Source organism: Manis pentadactyla, chromosome 12 (genome assembly GCF_030020395.1).
Source record: "Manis pentadactyla isolate mManPen7 chromosome 12, mManPen7.hap1, whole genome shotgun sequence".
NCBI classification, from domain to species: domain Eukaryota; kingdom Metazoa; phylum Chordata; class Mammalia; order Pholidota; family Manidae; genus Manis; species Manis pentadactyla.
The window spans coordinates 23,507,079-23,523,176 of NC_080030.1; the positions used below are offsets into that span (position 1 = coordinate 23,507,079).

General features: G+C 51.9%; 1 protein-coding gene across 11 annotated transcripts in view; it reads right to left on the reverse strand.

The window, feature by feature from the left end:
- The window catches only part of MYO9B (myosin IXB), a 94,006-nt gene that overhangs the window by 41,760 nt on the left and 36,148 nt on the right, over positions 1-16,098 (reverse strand). For all 11 annotated transcript variants that reach the window (XM_057490231.1, XM_057490230.1, XM_036893348.2 and 8 more), the window contains exon 3: positions 8,166-8,260. In XM_057490231.1, coding sequence (XP_057346214.1) covers positions 8,166-8,260 — 95 coding nt within the window. The remainder of the gene's footprint in view (positions 1-8,165; positions 8,261-16,098) is intronic.

Sequence of the window (16,098 nt, forward strand, 5' to 3'; positions counted from 1 at the left end):
GATGTTGCAACAGTCTAGGAACTGCCCCTTCTAAATCTGGAAGAGAATCAGAGGTGAGCATAATATCATCAATGTAGTGATACAACCACACTGCAGTTTCCTCCATGTGGCCAAGTACTGGGCTACAAGTCCATGACCAATGGTGGGACTGTGGAGATAACCCTGTGGAAGGACAGTGAATGTCCACTGCCGGCCTTCCCACGTGAAGGCAAACTGTTCCTGGCTTTCCTGTGCTATGTTAATAGAGAAGAAGGCATTAGCAAGGTCTACTACATAATGATATGTTCCCAGCTCATGGCTGAGGGTGTCCAGAATGTCTGCTATAGAGGGGACAGCAGCATGCACAGGGGGTGTGACTTTATTCAATTCCCTGTAGCTCACAGTCATACGCCAGGAGCTGTCCGGCTTTCTCACTGGCCACACTGGGGAATCAAAAGGACTATGAGTGGGCTTTATGATGCCCATCCTCTCCAACTTGTGTAGAGTTTCTCCAATTTCCTTGTGCCACCCCCCAGGCAATTTATACTGCTTAATATTTGTCACCCCCTGAGGTACAGGCAGAGCTGCAGGTGAGCGCTTAGCATGTCCCCTCAGAACTGCCTTTACCACACGTACCCTCAGTCTGAACTCACCTGCAGTGGTCTGTAACCACAGGCCCAGGAGGATATCTACCCCCAAAATATATTCAGGGATGGGAGAAATGTACACGGTATACTCCTTTGCGGGTAGGGTAAATGCCCTAGCCCCAGTGAGATTTGGGCTTTCTTCACTGTAATTGCATCTATCCCAGCAGGAGTCCCAGGAAAACGTTCAGGGTTGCCATGAATCAAAGAACACTCAGCTCCTGTGTCCACCAGTGCCAGGACACGTACATTCACAGGGAACCAATGAATTGCTAATTCTACATGTGGCCTCTAGTCCCCACCATGTCCCCCAAGGTGGGGACTTTGACTTCCCCACCCCCAGTCGATCCGTGATGCCCAATCATCCTCCTGTGGGGTGAGGGCTCGGGTGAATCCTGAGTACCATGAAGTTTTGCAGGGTCACAGTCCAGGTATTAGGCCTTGACTCTGGTTTCCATGTCCTGGCCCTCAGCGGCTGGAACTGCTGCTCTGGCTTTAATTGGTGCCACAGTTCTAACAATACTCTATTGGGCTGCCCATCGAGTTTTTCTTTCACTACCCCGGCCTTTATCACATCAACCACATCTGGGTCCTCGAGACATTCATGGGGCCTTTTGCACGTCTCCTTTCAGTCGTGGCCCGTACTTCCTTCTGTGCCCTTATTGTTTCAACCTCCCCCAGATCTGCTAAAGTATGAGTAGCCTCAGTTATGGGTTTCCCTAGGATGGGGGCAATTCACTAGGGACCCAAAGAGAGATGTGGGAGCTGTGTGCAGCACCAGGTTTCTCATTCCTATAGTGAACACCTCCTCATCAGGGCCCTGGGGGTCCATGTTATAGATGGTATTTTTCATACCCAATTCCTCACAGCACCTGCTGGAGCCCTGCATACGTTTTCCATCTACTGGGAAAATATGGTAAATCACCCTGATTAGGCCAAACTATTCTGATGGAAGCCATTCTACTCATCTCAGTACCCCACACAACCATGTTTTCCACCCCCATATCCCAGAGAGGTAAAAGCCATGTAGGCAGAGATTCCGATGGCCTCTGCCTATACCGGGCGCTCATGTCCACCAGCTCATCCTGGGTGTAGGGGTGGAGCATGGAGTGCTCCACAACCTGGGTAGGGCTGCTCCTCCCCCTGAGGAGCCTGTGGTTGTTTCGTTTTTATTTTCTTAATTACAGTTGGCTGGGCCTTTAAAACAGAAGATGCTACCTCCGGCAGGCGGTGGCCTGGGTAGCAGATCCGTAATGGCCCTACGCCTCCTCTTCTCCCTGGGGCTCCTCCCCCAACTGCTCCTCCTCTACCATTTCAGGGGCTGAAGGTTGTACTCTTTCCTCCCCCTCCCCATGGCCTCCTGCAATGCGGCTTTTCCTACTGTCCCCACTTGCCGCTAAGGAGTCTTCTCGGAGCATGACTTGTCTTTTCAGTAACTGTCTCTCTTCTTTAATGGCATCCCATAGGGTTATCGCCCAGCAACCCCAAGCGATGCTGAAGTGCATCTCTCTCCCTCTAAGTCCCTCTCTCTCCTCCCTAACCCTCTCCATAATCCTCTCTTTCTCCTGTATCTGGATGAAAAGAGACCCTACAGTGCCAGCCGCTACACAGCCCCCTAAGGTCTCCAAGCAGTCTTCCAACTCACGGAGGGCTAATTCTGCAGCTTCCGGTGTTTCCACCCTTCCGCAATTCTGGGGAAGGCCCACCCCTCTAGGAGGTACTTTACCCTAGACCAATTCCCCACTAGGGGTCCCCAACTTGGAAGCCCCACAGCTGGGGGGATAGTAAGAGGTGAAGTGGCACTCTCTGTCACTGCATCCGCCGGGGCCTCCCCACCATCCACCGGAGCACCCTTCCCAAAGGTCGCACCCATTATGACAGATTTCGGGTTCAAGGCACCCTGCCGGCTGTCGCCAGGTGTAAGTCCGGGGAAAGGAAATCCCGGGGCAAAACACCTGTAAAAACCGAAATCAGTCAAAGGAAGAAATAAAGCTTAAAACCTGTTATTGCTTACAAACTGCAGTCCAGCGCCCTCTCTCTCCCCTGCTCTGGAAGGAAGCAAGCCTGCTTCCTCCCCTTAACCTCTCAGGTTCAGACACTCCCTAAGTTGCCCAGGTAATTACCCACTAATATGGAGATGAACTTCTCTCCACCCCCGAGGATATGCAAATGTACTAAAGCAGGCGAGATACTCTGGAAATGTTACAATCTTACCCACCCACACCCAGGTATATTGGTCTTCATCCACAGTTCCTGAAAACACTGCAGAGTCTTAAAGGTGAAACACGTGTTTTGTGGAGTGAGTTTTGTTAGTGAAAGCTTTGGACCCCTCCCACCCAAGGGCGGGGGCTGGAGGCTGAATCAGCCAATGGCCAATAATATAGTCAATTGTGACTATGCAATGAAGCCCTCACAAAATCCCCTAGGAAGAGCTTTTTGCGTGCTCTCGCTGGCTCTGCTCTGTCTGATCGGTTGGATCCTTCTTGGTGGGAGAGAGCCGCCGTGCCAGGCCCCACGCTCCACGAGGACAGAAGCTCCCTTATTCGGGCCCTTGTCCTCTGTTTCTCTTCATCGGGCTGCTAACTTGTATCTTTTATGGTGTCCTTTATTAAACTGGTAAACATAAGTGTTCTACTGAGTTCTGTGAGCTGTGCTCTAGCAAATTAATGGGACCTAAGGGGGAGGTCGTGGGAACTTCCGGTCTGTAGTGGGTAGGTCAGAAGCACAGGGAACTGCCTGGGGCTTGCGACTGGCACCTGGAGTCGGGGTGGAGGGCAGTCTTGTAGGACAGGGCCCTTCACCTGGGATGGGCCTGGTGCTGTCTCCCGGCAGTTGGCATTCAGAATTAAGTTCTCCAACACCCTACTGATGTTCAAGAACTGCTTGGTGTTAGTATGTGTGGGAAGACCCCCGCTCCCACATACTTACACACATGGGAATCGGGTCCGGGAACCCGAATGAAGTTATACTACTATTACTGCTGTGTACAATACTGTTGTTACACATGTATGTAGGAGGAAAATAAACAATTACATTTGGTGTCTGATGAGTGGGAATCACAGAAGGTCACCCCCTGCTCCCATTGTCTACCCAGGAATGAAAGGTTTCTCCAATTGAACATCTAAATATAAGTTAACTGATTACTTTTTCTATTTTTTTTTACAGCTTTATTGATTATTGATATATATATATATTGCACATACTTAAAATGTGCCATGTAATCTGTTTTCACTGGTTCTGTTCATAATCTATGAGATTTTTAAAAACAGCTTTATGGAGTATAATGGATGAATAATAAACAGAAAGCATTCAACTCGGTAACCTGTGACACATCAGAAAGCCTGTGAGCCCACCACCACAACGGAGGCAGTGAACACATCTGCCAGCCTGAAAAATTTCCTTGGTCATCCATCCCTTAAGCAACCACTCGGTAGGCCCACTTTAGTTTGCATCTTTTAGAATTTTAAAGAAACAGAATCATCCAGCATGTACAGTGGGTCTGCCGTGCTCAGCCCCAAGCTCCTGAGATTCAGCCGTGTTGTAGCAAGGTCAGAACTTCAGTCATTTTCCTGGCTATATAATATTCTACAGATGTGGCCACACCATGTTTTGATTATCCACTGGCTGGTGGACATAGGCGGGATTGGGCACCTCCGCAGCCAAACCCTCAAATGCTAACACAGTTGACCTTTGAACAATGTAGGGGTTAGGGGCGCTAACCCCCTGTGCAGCTGAAAATCCACATATAACTTTTGACTCCCTTAAGACTTAGCTACTAATAGCCAAGCTTGACTGGAAGTCTTCCTGATAACATCAACAGTCAATGAACACATATGTTGTATGTATTATATACTGTATTCTTATAATAAAGATAAAACATTTTTTAAAATTGTCACACATCTCCAAAATTTCTTCCAATATACTTATTGAAAAAAATCCATGCAAAAGTGAACCTGTGTGGTTCAAACCCATGCTGTTCAATGGTCACCTGTGGTAGTAACGGTGGACATTCCTTGAGGATCTGCTACTTCCTAGGTGCCATTTTGCAGCAATTGAATGCCCTGAATCTTTCCACCCACTGGGGCGGGCACTGTGGCTTCCACTGATGGATGCAGTACTAAAAACTGGAGAGGCCACATGCTGCCAGGGACCCCACAGGAGGCAGGTGGCCCAGCAGGGACCTGAGTCTGGCACTGGCCCTCTTCCCTCGATGTGTCATGGGTTCCCCTTAGGCCAAGTGAGGGAGGGGTTGGGTCCACCCTCATCCGGGTCCATCCTGTTTCACAGGAGAGGCAGTAGGGGGGCAGAACCAAGGGGCAGCACTGGCCTGTGGGCCTGACTGCCTCTCTCTGTTTTCTGTCTGCTGCCTTGCATGTGGCAAATGCACACAAAACATGCACGGGTGGGTTTCCAAGGGCTTGGCCTGTGTCCTCCTTTCTTTCAAGCCCATTTTCTTCTATTCCTTCCCCCATCTAGTAACTGTTTTAGTTATCACCAGTTTGTTTTCCTGGAGAGGGAGGCTGCATCTGGTTCTAGAATCAGACTCCTGTTTGCGTCTCCACTTTTGGCCAATTCCCTGTGCTGTGTATGGGGGAGGACGGCAGTCCCTCACGGGCACAGAGCCCTCATTTGACATGGACAGCCTCTTCCCTTTCCTAATCATTTTTGAAGCTAAGCATCTATGGGGGTGTGTAGGGGGCCAGGGATGCGCTAGCAAGGAGCCCTTGAACCCACAGGAAGCTGAGGCCTTGCGAATTGGGGAAAGGAAGGCTTGAGCTGTCTTGACCCTGGGCCTTGGCAGGAAGCAGCATTGAGAAATGTCACCTGCCCAAAAGCAGAACCGGGTCCCAGCCTGCTCCTTGTGAGTTGGCTGTGACGGCTCCCTGGGTGGGAATTGTACCTCCCTCCTCAGCACAGACAGACCACGGTCACAGGCCAAGGCAGGACTTTTCCTGAACCCGAGGCTGTGGATAATGACTTTCCAGAGCTGGTGGGTGAGACCCGGCCACCCAGGGCCACTGGCCCTGAGCTTGACAGGAGGCTATGGCAGGTCGGGCAGGCTGGACCACTTAGCTGGGGGCCAGCCTTCTTGGTGTACTGGGTTGAACGGTGGCCCCTAGAAGATGTGTCCACCCGGAACCTGTGACCTTATTTGGCAAAGGGTCTTTGGAGATGTAATTAAGCAAAGGATCTAGACAATGGGATCATCCTTCATGATCTGGGTAGAGCTGAACTCCAAGGATAAATGTCCTACAAGATGGAGGAGGAGAACACAGGAAGACTTAGGGAAGGCCATGTGACAGCAGCGGCAGAGCTTGGGGTAACGTGGCTACAAGCCAAGGAAAGCCTGGGGCCCCCAGAAGCTGGAAGAGGCTAAGAAGGACCCTTCTCTAGAGCCCCAGAAGGGGGCAGAGCCATGCTGATACCTTGATTGCAGAATTCTGGCCTCCAGAATTATGAGAGGGTAAATTCTGTTGTTTAAGCTCCCTGGTTTGTGGGGTTTTTGTTAACAAATAGGGGCCATGTGGAGGAGAGAGCTTGGGCAACAACTGGGGGCAGTGGCCTCTGGGAGCAAAGGTTCTGGTGTCTGGCCTGTGGCCTGGAGAGCCAGCCTGGGACCCAGGAAAATATGAGGGAGCCTCTTAGTGTCTCTGCTCTCCCAAGAGAGCCCCTGGAACTGCAGAAACAGTATAATTCTGTGTCCTCTGCCTAACAGGATACTCTGGGCATCTCTTGCTAGTCAGAGGCTCTGTGACATGGCAGACACAACTGGGCAGAATATGGAACCATGGGAGAAAAAAAATGAGGGAGATGAGGGTTTTTATGGAGAAAAGGGAGAGGCCTGTGGGGCAGGTGGGGGGCCTTGCTCCAGGTGTTTCTGATTCACCAGGGCACATCCTGTGGGTGGGTGGCGCTACCCAGCTAGTGCTCGGGAGGAGTGGGGACCACTGGATGGCCAGTAGTGGGGTGGAGGGCATGGAATCACCAGCTTCTAAGTGCTCCCAGGGGCTGAGGGCGCAGACCCGGCATTTACCAAGAGGCTCCCACCTACATCACTGCCTGTTGGAGTCTGGGCAGCAGGTAACTGGAAAGGAGTCAGAGGCTGAAAGATTTGGGAAAATAACATTCTTGTTCACATCCTCAATGTGAACTGTCAGCCGAAATGACTGTCAATCAGGTTTAGATGGACAGAAGATCCTATATACTTTGGAATCAGTCCCCAGTCCCTGGTCATACCTGAAGACTGCCTGCCCTCAAATGCCAGCACCTTCTCTCAACCTCCAAGAGCCTGTTGCTCAGGCCTCCCCATGGCTAACATTCAGGGGTGCCCATCCTTCTGCTCTGAGTATCACCTGGAACCTTTCCAATCCATGGCCACCACAGACTCTCCTACCAGAATGTGGAGGCAGGGAGGGTTCCTTTGAGAAACCAGACAGTGGACTGCCCTCAAATACTTTTTTTTTTAACTTTGAGTTTTATTGGCTCATAAGACTTTTGGATATTTAAAAAATTACCCCAAACACTATGTAGTATCAAATCACACTTATTATTTTTTTTAACCAATTGAAACTACCTAGACATACACCCTCCAGAGGAAAAAAAAAATCCTACAGAACTGAATTCTGAAATGACATGATTTAAATACTATGACCAAACAGATAATTCCTTATCACATTAATTCACCTGCACCTGCTGGACACTCTCATAATCATAATCACTGTGCAGAGTACAGATGAACACAATTTCAATGTTACACATTTAGTTGAAGTAACTGCATCTCCACCTGGGGAACTCACATTTTTGGCACAAAATGTTGGTCTGGTTTTACTTCTACTGGACAACCAACTTCACAATCCAGTTACCACCTACCTAGTCCATCCATCTATCCAGGAATCCATCAGTCTACTACCCATCCACCCATGAATCTACCCATCTACCAAAGAATCCATCCATATACCCATAAATCTACTCATCTACAAACAAATCCATCCACCCTTCCATAAATCCATCTACACACCCGTGAATCCATCCATCCATAGAGTCTATCTACCCTCCTTTCCTCCCTCCCTCTTACCCACCCACCAACTCACCCTCCCTTCAGTACTTCCTGGACAACTATCTCACTACCCAGCATCATGCCCCCTTCTGGCTAAAGGGGCACATGTTCGGCAAATGCCAGAGTCCACACCGAGTCTGGCATTCCCAGATCCACTGAATTAGAAACCTCATGACTAGCTGGTATGTCCTTGCTTGTTCATGGCAAACCCTATCATGCTAGCACCTCTAGCTTATTGTGCTTCGTGGGCAACTGGGCCCAAGCTGCACGCCCTAAGGATGGGGGTATCCCCCCTGCCCATATACGTCCCACCTCGATCCACTGCTCGGACCTTCCCATCAACGGCATAAAATCACACTGGGTTCCCTGCACAGTTCACAGATGTTTTCATTTCAGTACTGAGCTTCCAGGCTGGCTCCCCCTTTGCAGGACGCCCAGGACTCCGGACCAAGGCCGGTGGCACACAGGGGTGTCTACCAACTCACCCTCTCACGATGCCACTCTCTAGGTAGTTGACCTGGATGAATTTCCCAAATCGGCTGGAATTGTTGTTGTGGGCTGTTTTGGCATTCCCAAAAGCCTGTGAAGAAAACAAAAGCAGATTTTCAGATCATGAGGATGAAACCTCTACATGCCTCGGCCCAGGGCCTTGGAGCTCCCTCCGAGCAACGCAGACACCTGCTCGCTGGAGGTCACTTAGCGGCCCGCGTGAGCACTGGAAACGACAAAAGTGTGCAGTCCAGGTGCACCACAACATTCTTAACTCTTTTATCTCCATGCAGGAGGGGCTCAAGTTTTAAGTCTTAGAAATTAAAAATGCCAACCATTGGAATTCTCCAGTTATAATCATTCATATAGCAAATTCTGGCCCATGGCCTAAATCTGGCCTGCTGCTTGTTTTAGTACTGCCTGCAAGCCTACAGTGTTTTTGACATTTGTAAATAGTTAAAAACCAAAACAAAACAAAACCCACCCACACAACCCAAAGAAGAGTACTATTTTCTGACATATGAAAATTCTATTCACGTTTCAGTTTCCGTAAATGAATTTTTATTGGTACACGGCCAGGCATGTTCATTTATGCATCGTCCATGGCTGTTTTTCTGCTGAAACAGCAGAGTAGCTGTGACAGAGACCGTCTGGCCTGCAAAGCTGAAAATATTTACTGTCTGGCCCTTTCCAGAAGGAGTTTGCCGGGCCCAGGGCTGACACAGGCTCCAGACTCCAGGAAGGCACCAGGCTGGGTGTGGGGGGGCAGATGTGGAGGCAGGTCCCACCCTGGGGGTTCCTGCAATTCCATGGGATGACGAGTAGGTTCACAGCAAACATTTTTTGGTTGGGGTAAAACTCGCATAACAGAAATATCACCATTTAAAAGGAAACAATGGAGTGGCATTTTGTGCATTCACGATGTTGTGCAACTATCACCTCTGTCTGGATCCAGAACATTCCCATCACCCTAAAAGGAGACCCTGTCCCAGTTAGCAAGCACTCCCCATCACTCCTCCCACTGATCTGCTGTCTGTCTGTATGGATTTGCCTGTTCTGGACATTTCATAAGAGTGGAGTCATAGAATACATGACCTTTTGTGTCTGCTTCCTTCACTAAGCATGATCATTTTGGGGTTCCTCTACATCATGATATGAATCAGGTCTTTATTCCCAAGCCACAGAGGAAAGTATGTATAGTGCACAGAGCCTGCGACTCAGTGGGGTCCCCCTCTGGGGCGTCCGTCCTATGTGACCACCTCCCAGATTAAGACAGAGAACACCCTCCATCAGGTTCCCAGGGTATCTCCTTCCCATGAGGTGCACACTGCCCCCAAGGGGTGAACAGATGGAGAGAAGGTGTGATGGAACCTTGCAGGAAGGGTAGGGAAGGTGCTGGGGCTGGGGGTTCGCTGTCTCAGGGGGGTGGGGCTGCACAGATGTGGGGAGAAGGGCAGAGCTGGTCACAAAGCCTGCAGGCCATCCATCCAGCCCCTGGGGCCCTAGGCGCAGGGGACACGGTGACATGAGGGTGAGAGGGGATGCCCCAGTCACACACAGAAAAGAGAGCATGGCAGAGGGAGCAGGGAGCAGGGCATCAGGCTGATGATGTTCCAGTTTGAGAAGGCTGAGCCGTGGGGAATGCTGGGTAGGCAGCAGGGTGAAGATAGCAAGGCCACTGCCAAGGTCAGGAGGGGTGCGGGTGACAAGGGCAGCATTGGGAGAGGCTGCCAGGCTTCCAGGGAAGTCAGGAACAGAGAGACAGGCTGACCCTGAGAGAGGCTGGGGGTTTCTGGGGGCCTCATTCCACAGGGGGATCACTGATTGGAGCTTCTGGTGTGGCAGCCTGAAGGCAGAAGCCCCATAAAAATGTGTCTGCTGGTGGAAGGCCTGGGACAGCTCCTCAGAGACCAGATCTGTTCAGCATAGCTCACCACCAGGACGCTGGGGGCCTGGCTGATGGGGTCACAGGAAGAGCAACTTCCTGCCAGTCCTGGCTGATTGGGTCACTGGACAAGCGTCTTCCTGCCCCACTGCCCCCGGGGCTCCAGATCCCTGGGAAGGGCCTCCCTGTGAACCTGAGTCGACTGCTGAGTCACCATACAAGCGTGATGATGAAGGAGGGGACCTGGAGGGGCGACCTTGCCCCAAATTGCATAGGGGGTTCTGCTCAGGGTGGGGTGGCAGATGGGGGCTTCGGGGCTGTGTCTCCACAGGGCCTTGTGAAGGTGGGGCATTCCAAGGGAGGCACCAGACATGGAGCCTGTTGGCCTCCTCTCTGCAGCTGCCTCCCCAGGACCTGTCCATCGGTCCACCTGCTGGGGCTGGAAAATGTCTTCAGAGGGTTGGATTCGAACGGGCTTGCCAGCCGGTGGGAACCCTAATGCACGTGACAGCTGTTGGCCAGCGGCTGCGCAACCATCAGCTGGGGCCCGGTCTGGGTCCACATGCTCTCCCAAGCGTCCACAAAGCCCACAGTGGGGGTCCCAGCTCTGGCACTGCTGACATCAGGAGCATGACTTCCGTGCTGCAGGGTGTTGATGGACACCCTTGGCCACCTGCCAGCTGCCCTTAGCATCTGGGAGGAGCAAAAATGTCCCCAGAGATGGCTGAACCTCCCCGGTTGAGGAGTGCTGCTATATACAAATAAAGCCAAAGGGTTTATGGGGCTCCCTGAGCCCTTTCTCCTGTTGCACACACACTGGGGTAGCTGAGGGGTCCTTTGGGGAAGAAAACTGTCTTCCAGGTCTAATCTCCAGTTTCGCCTCAGAACCGTGTTTTTTGTCTGAAGTGAAGCCTACGGACTCTTGAGGACCTGCTCTGGGAAGAGCAGATGGGAGAGCCCTCTGGATCCTTCTCCTTTCTTTCCATGCTCATGAGACCCTGTGGGGAGGCCCTGGAGCTGAGCGCAGCCTCTCCTCACCCCACCCCCCACTTGAAGCTAAAATGAACTCCTGAGAGCAGAGGGCAGAGTGATGCCAGGCCCACTGTGGGCCCCTCCACGGGCAGCTCTCTGTGCTGGGGGCCCTGAAGCTCCCCAGGGCAGGTCTGCCCCAGAGGCGGTCCCTTCTCAACTCAGGACAAGTCTCACTGGCGATTTCCAAGGAAACAATTGGACCAGCACCATGGGGACCACAAGGGGCAAACTCTGCAGGAAATGGGGGTCTGGCGGCCCTGTGGGGCCCTGGCTTTGGGCTGGTTGTGGGGGGTGGGTGGCCGCAGTGACCTCACGTGTCTGGTATGCGGTCTTAGCACACTGTGACATTTCAAAGCCAATCTAAAAATATCCGGTTGGTGCTATTATATGTCCGAGAAGGAGGAAATGCTGGCCTGGCAGCCAGGGCAGCTACAGCCTCAGAGCACAAGGGCGGCTGGTGTGCTCTGGCACCACTTGGGGCCAGAGCTGACTGGAGGGAGGAAGCGGGGCCCAGGTGCCACAACGATGCAGTGCAACCTGGCACTGGCTAGGAAGGCTGCATGCTAATGCTGTGTTCCCGCCAGGCCCCAAAACCCATAGCGCTGGCAAGATGCTATGTGAGAAAGGCCTCTGCTTGCTTGGAAACACTTTTTCCCTTTTATGACATAAAGTCCACATTTCTAGTATAATCATACACTTTGAAAAAATACACAGACTCACATTAAAAGTTTACCCAGCAGAAGGGAAAAAAAAACTATAAAGATATGACCCTACAATTCAAACCCCCATAGTCATGGTTTCTATGTAAAACTGACAATGCAGCAGCGTCCTCCCTGCCACCCTGCCAGACAGGGACAGAGCCGGCCTGGGCTCAGGGGAACACTGTGTGCCCAGCAGGCCACCTCCCATCCTGCCAGGGATGATGAGGCTGGGGGCCACCCCGACCACCTCCCAACTCTTCTTGTCTTTGAGGTTCTTCTTTTGAGACATTCAAAAAGGCTTCTTAAATTGGGGACATCAGGCTGAGCTTCTCACTTAGCCAGGAATTTCTAGAAGGTGCGTTATCTTCCTGAACCGGATGTCTCTGCTCCCTGCTGGAATGCACAGTAAATGATTTAGGGAGAATGGTAATGACTGTGTCACAGAGTGTCCCATGGTGAGTTGCCAGTACTGAGCCAGGCGTGACATGGAGCTCTTTCTTTTGCTTGCACTGCTCTCAGGGACAGACATGCTGCCCCCATTTCAAATGAGGAAACCTAGGTGCAGAGGTCAGCCAGCACTGCCCCCCTAAAGTCCATGAACAGGCAGGTAGCTGACGCAGTCCTGAACCCAGCACCCCCACTTCCAGCCCACACCTGCCTGCTCACCCCTTGGTCCCCACAGCCTGGGCCCTTTTGGCATGCCTCAAGCTAGGCAGGTGGATTCCTGAGTCCTCTAGCTCATCCCCCTCGAACACCAAACGAACGTTGAGATGGATCACATTAGGCAAACGGCATTTTGCTTTCAGATCTTAAAACCTGAAAGGCCTGTGGAATGGACTCACAAAGGCGAATGTGCTTGCCTGTTCCTGTGTTGACAGGTGAGCCTGAGATGGGGTTCCCCTAGAGGGAAATCCCCCAGTATTGTCACGCAGGGTGGCCATCCTAGCCAGGTTGCGGTGGTGGGACATGGGGCAACTCCACTGCCCCCAGATTGACCTGCAGCCGTCGTTTTTCAGAGGTAAGTTCTGAGTTGTTCCACTGGCTTTGTCTTGGTTGCAGATTGGCCCTGTTTATCTGATCTTCTAGCCAAGGGGACCTCACTTCTCAAGTGTTTGCAGTGCTTTTCACATGTGGTCTCATTCATTCATTCACTTACTCATTTGTTCACTCACTTGACAGCCATTTCTTGATAGGCTGCTGTGTGCCTGGCACTGTTCTGGCCTCAGAGAGTCACCTTTCTGGTTGGGGCTCCGATGGGCACACCCTGCACCTCTGCCTTGGCCATGGCTTGGGTGTCACCAACCATCCAGGAAGGGTGGGTCGCCCCTCTCTCTGCAATGCCACCTCTGGGTGAAGCCCTTGGCCCCCCAAGACCACGAGCTGTGCAGGACTCCTGGGTCTCTCGTGTCTGGTCAAGGCTGGATGTAGAGTTGGAGGAGTGACTGGTGTTGCAGGGAGAGGCTGTTATTGGTAAAAGAAATCATTCAGCATTTGTCAGGCCACAATGAAGCGTGAAGATGGGCTGGAAGAGGAACACTGTCTCCCCCTTGCCGGCCTTCAGGAGCCTTCTCATTCCAGTCGCGGGTGGGGTTGGAGACCGGGACACCTGTGCTGGCACATTGCCCTCACTGCTTGGAACCAGTTACTTTGCTCCCGAGTGTTCTCCGTTTCTGCCTGAAACAGTGCTTGGCCCACGCCTACTGACAGGCTGTGCCCATCTGGGGCCACAGACGCCGGTCAGACCTGGCAGGAGGAGGCTGGAGGCCAGGTCCCCGGGGCCTGCATGGAGCCCAGAAACTCCATGGGCAGAGCCCTGCCCTGGTGGCCCAGGCCCTGAGGAGTCTGCAGGGTCTGCTGCTGTGTCTGAGTAAACAGACCTGGAGCATCCAGTGGAGCCGGGGGCTTTCCTGTGTGGAAATGCTGGGGAAATCCCCCAGGGCCTGTGTGAGGTGGAGGGCTATTTCTGGCAAGGAGCCCAGTAGAAAAGCCTGAGTCCGCAGGGGATTCCAGTGGGTCCTTCCAGGGAAAGTGGGGGAGGCCCAAGGCCACCGTTAGCTGCATCACTTGGGGCAAATTATAGTTCACTGCTCTTGGATTTCAGATTCATCTCCTGTGAAACGAGGGAAAAAATCCCCTGCCTACCCAGGTTTGAGGATAAAATGAGATTGAATAAGGGACTTGCAAACTTGTACTGCCAAGGACCAGATAATATTTTAGGCCCTGTCCTCAAGAGCCAACTTTGCCCCTGTAGTGTGCAGTGGTCAAAGATGGTCTGTGCAAGTACGAACTTGGCCATGTGGAGGACACCCTTCTGATGCCCAGCGGTGGGGGCAGGCCTGGAAGGTGATCTCCACTGGGGTCAGCACACTATGGCCAGCCACCCATTTCTGTATGGCCTGCAGGTTAAGGATGGTTTTGACATTTTTAAATGCTTGAGAAGAAAAACGAAGAGTATTTCACAAAGCATGAAACTGATACAAAATTCAGCTTTCAGTGTCTGCGAGTAAAGTTGTATTGGCATGCTGCCATGTCTGCGTATGTGTGTCCTGTGTCTGTGTTTGGGCTGTTACTGGCAGAGTGGAGGGGTCCTGATGGGGATGGGCACAGCAGAAAATACCAACCCTGGGATTCTTTGTAGGAAAAGTGCCTTGGCCACTGTTCTAGGGGCTCTCAGTTAAACACCCCTGTGGGTAAAATTGTGATATTTCCAGAATATCTCGCCTGGCTTTAGTACATCTGCATATCAACAGGCATTCAGAGGTGGAAAGAAGTATGGCTTTAGTGCCTTTGCATCATTCCTCAGGGGTGGAGAAGTTCATCTCCGTATCAGTGGGTAATTACCTGGGCAAAGGAGGGCTTATCTGTACCTGAGAGGGGAGGGGAAGGGAGGTGAGGGCCAGTTTTGCTGCTGCTGGGGCAGGAGAGAGAGATGGCCTGGGACTGCAGTTTGTGAGCAGTAAACAGATTTTAAACTTTATTTCTCCCTTTGACTGATTTCAGTTTTGAGAGATATTTTGCCCTGGGATTTCCTTTCCCGGGACTTACAGTCCCCTTCCCCCAAAGGGGGCCAGGGCAGCCCTGGGGCTGGGAGAAGGCTCTGACACACAGACACGTGGTGGCTGGGCATGAGACCTGTGTTGCCCAGGCTGGCTGTCTCCCTCTAGGGCACAGTGGGGACCCAAAGAAGCAGGATGTGGAAGCACGGAGAGGGGCCCATCTGGCATGGGCTCGGGGCTCACAGGCCCTATGGGGCTGGGTGAGAAGAGAGAGAGAAGCCTGCTCTCTGGGCACTGGGAGCAGAGGAGCAGGAGGTGGGAGAAGAGAAAAGCACAGCTGACTTGCTTTCTGTAAAACGGCTGTCCAGGGAGCAGGCACACGGAACACCAGGGGTGGGAGGGAAGATGCCAGGTGGGGACAAGCACGACTCTGGGAAAATCACGGCGGTGATGGTTTTGAGAGGCAGTGGTGGACCGGGAAATGAGGCACGCAGGGCAATCCTGCCCAGCCACGCAGGTGGCAGCTGCAGGCGGCCTGATGGACCTCTGAGTGCCAGGCAGGAAGCGGAGGAGTGACCCCTAACCTCATGGCTCCCCAAAGCAAAGATGAGGAAGTGGAGGCCTTCCAGCACCCAGCTTTCACCTTGCTTCTGTCCTCTTCCTGTTGCCCACGGGGCTGGGTGCACTGGGCAGGCCCTTGACAGACAGAGAGCCGCTGCAAGAATGGATGGGTGAAGGGCAGGCAATATGCAGAGAGCCCAGCGACAAAGACATGTGGCAGTTGTCCCGCCTCTGTGCCCCAGTCTGTAACAGGTTCTGTCACTCTTCTCTAGAATGGCACCAGCTGATGGCCATGGATACTCAGAGAGCCCAGAAAACACAGTAAGGGCTGGAGGGCCACAATGAGGCCCTTTGAAAGGGGCAAATCCCTGCCAAGTGCCAAAGTTTCATGGCAAACAGTGCTGGGGTGTGGGTAGGGAATCTTAAAAAAAGAAAAAAAGAAAAGAAAACCAAATATGAAGAAGCTATTTTACCTCCTGTTTCACTAAATTTTGGCTGAGGATGTAAGGAAACCACGTGCTAGGTCAGACAGAATAAAGAAGATCCAGCTTTGATGGGGAGGGTCTTGCTTGGTTCTTATTGCACAAAAAATATTTGAGGAATTTATCAAGATCCCTGGGGGCTCATCTTATCCATTGGACATAGATGAGTCTCTCTGGGGTTTACTTAGATTTCTGAGTTAATGTGCAAAATTAATACTTACTTTCATTTGCAAGTATTTATAAAGTGTTTATGACTATGAATTGTCCTCTCA